Genomic DNA, 1,402 nt, shown 5'->3' on the forward strand with positions numbered 1-1,402 from the left:
CAGCCCCATAGCTCCTCCCCATAGCTCTGCCCCATAGCACTGCCCCATAGATCCGCCCCATAGTGGTGCTGCCCTATAGCGCTGCCCCATAGCAGTGCCCCATAGCACAGCCCCATAGCTCCCCCTCATAGCTCCGCCCCATAGCTCTGCCCCATAGCACTGCCCCATAGCGGTGCCCCATAGTGGTGCTGCCCCATAGCACAGCCCCATAGCACTGCCCCGTGGCACTGCCCCATAGCTCCACCCCATAGCACTGCCCCATAGCGGTGCCCCATAGTGGTGCTGCCCCATAGCACAGCCCCATAGCTCCACCCCATAGCACTGCCCCATAGCGGTGCCCCATAGTGGTGCTGCCCCATAGCACAGCCCCATAGCACTGCCCCATGGCACTGCCCCATAGCTCCCCCCATAGCACAGCGCCATAGCACTGCCCCATATCTCCGCCCCATATCTCCCCCCATATCTTCCCCCATAGCGGTGCTGCCCCATAGCACTGCCCCATAGCTCCACCCCATAGCTCTGCCCCATAGCTCAGCCCCATAGCACTGCCTGCCCCATAGCTCCCCCCATAGCACTGCCCCATAGCTCCACCCCATAGCTCCCCCCATAGCTACCCCCATAGCACTGCCCCATAGCACTGCCCCATAGATCCGCCCCATAGCGGTGCTGCCCCATAGCGCTGCCCCATAGCTGTGCCCCACAGCACCGCCCCATAGCACTGCCCCATAGCGGTGCTGCCCCATAGCGCTGCCCCATAGCACTGCCCCATAGCTCCGCCCCATAGCTTCACCCCATAGCTCTGCCCCATAGCACTGCCCCATAGCGGTACCCCATAGTGGTGCTGCCCCATAGCACAGCCCCATAGCACAGCCCCATAGCACTGCCCCATATCTCCCCCCATATCTTCCCCCATAGCGGTGCTGCCCCATAGCACTGCCCCACATTTCCCCCCATAGCACTGCCCCATAGCTCCCCCCATAGCACAGCCCCATAGCACTGCCCCATAGCACTGCCCCACATCTCCCCCCATAGCACTGCCCCATAGCTCCGCCCCATATCTCCTCCCATAGCTCCGCCCCATAGCTCCGCCCCATAGCTCCGCCCCACATCTCCCCCCACGTGCTCACGCTGCAGTGTGGGTCGCTCATGCTGCGCACAAAGGCCGTTGATTGGCTGGTGCAGGATCTGACGGTCTCGGTTCGTCCGTCGCGGAACAGTCGTGTCATGGACGCCTCGTACGTCAGACAGAAACGGCCCTTGTCCTGTGGGGTGGGGCAGGGGGGGACCCATAACTGACCCATAGCTGCCCCATAGCTGACCCATAGACACCCCATAGCTGACCCATAACTGCCCCATAGACACCCCATAGCTGACCCATAGCTGACCCATAGACACCCCATAG

The 1,402-nt window shown here is 62.6% G+C and overlaps 1 protein-coding gene across 1 annotated transcript in view; it reads right to left on the reverse strand.

The window, feature by feature from the left end:
* The window catches only part of LOC107307796 (carnitine O-palmitoyltransferase 1, liver isoform-like), a 15,085-nt gene that overhangs the window by 9,373 nt on the left and 4,310 nt on the right, over positions 1–1,402 (reverse strand). Inside the window, exon 3 of the mRNA XM_015851299.1 lies at positions 1,128–1,262. Coding sequence (XP_015706785.1) covers positions 1,128–1,262 — 135 coding nt within the window. The remainder of the gene's footprint in view (positions 1–1,127; positions 1,263–1,402) is intronic.

The sequence above is a fragment of the Coturnix japonica genome, unplaced genomic scaffold (assembly GCF_001577835.2).
Source record: "Coturnix japonica isolate 7356 unplaced genomic scaffold, Coturnix japonica 2.1 chrUnrandom930, whole genome shotgun sequence".
Lineage (NCBI taxonomy): Eukaryota > Metazoa > Chordata > Aves > Galliformes > Phasianidae > Coturnix > Coturnix japonica.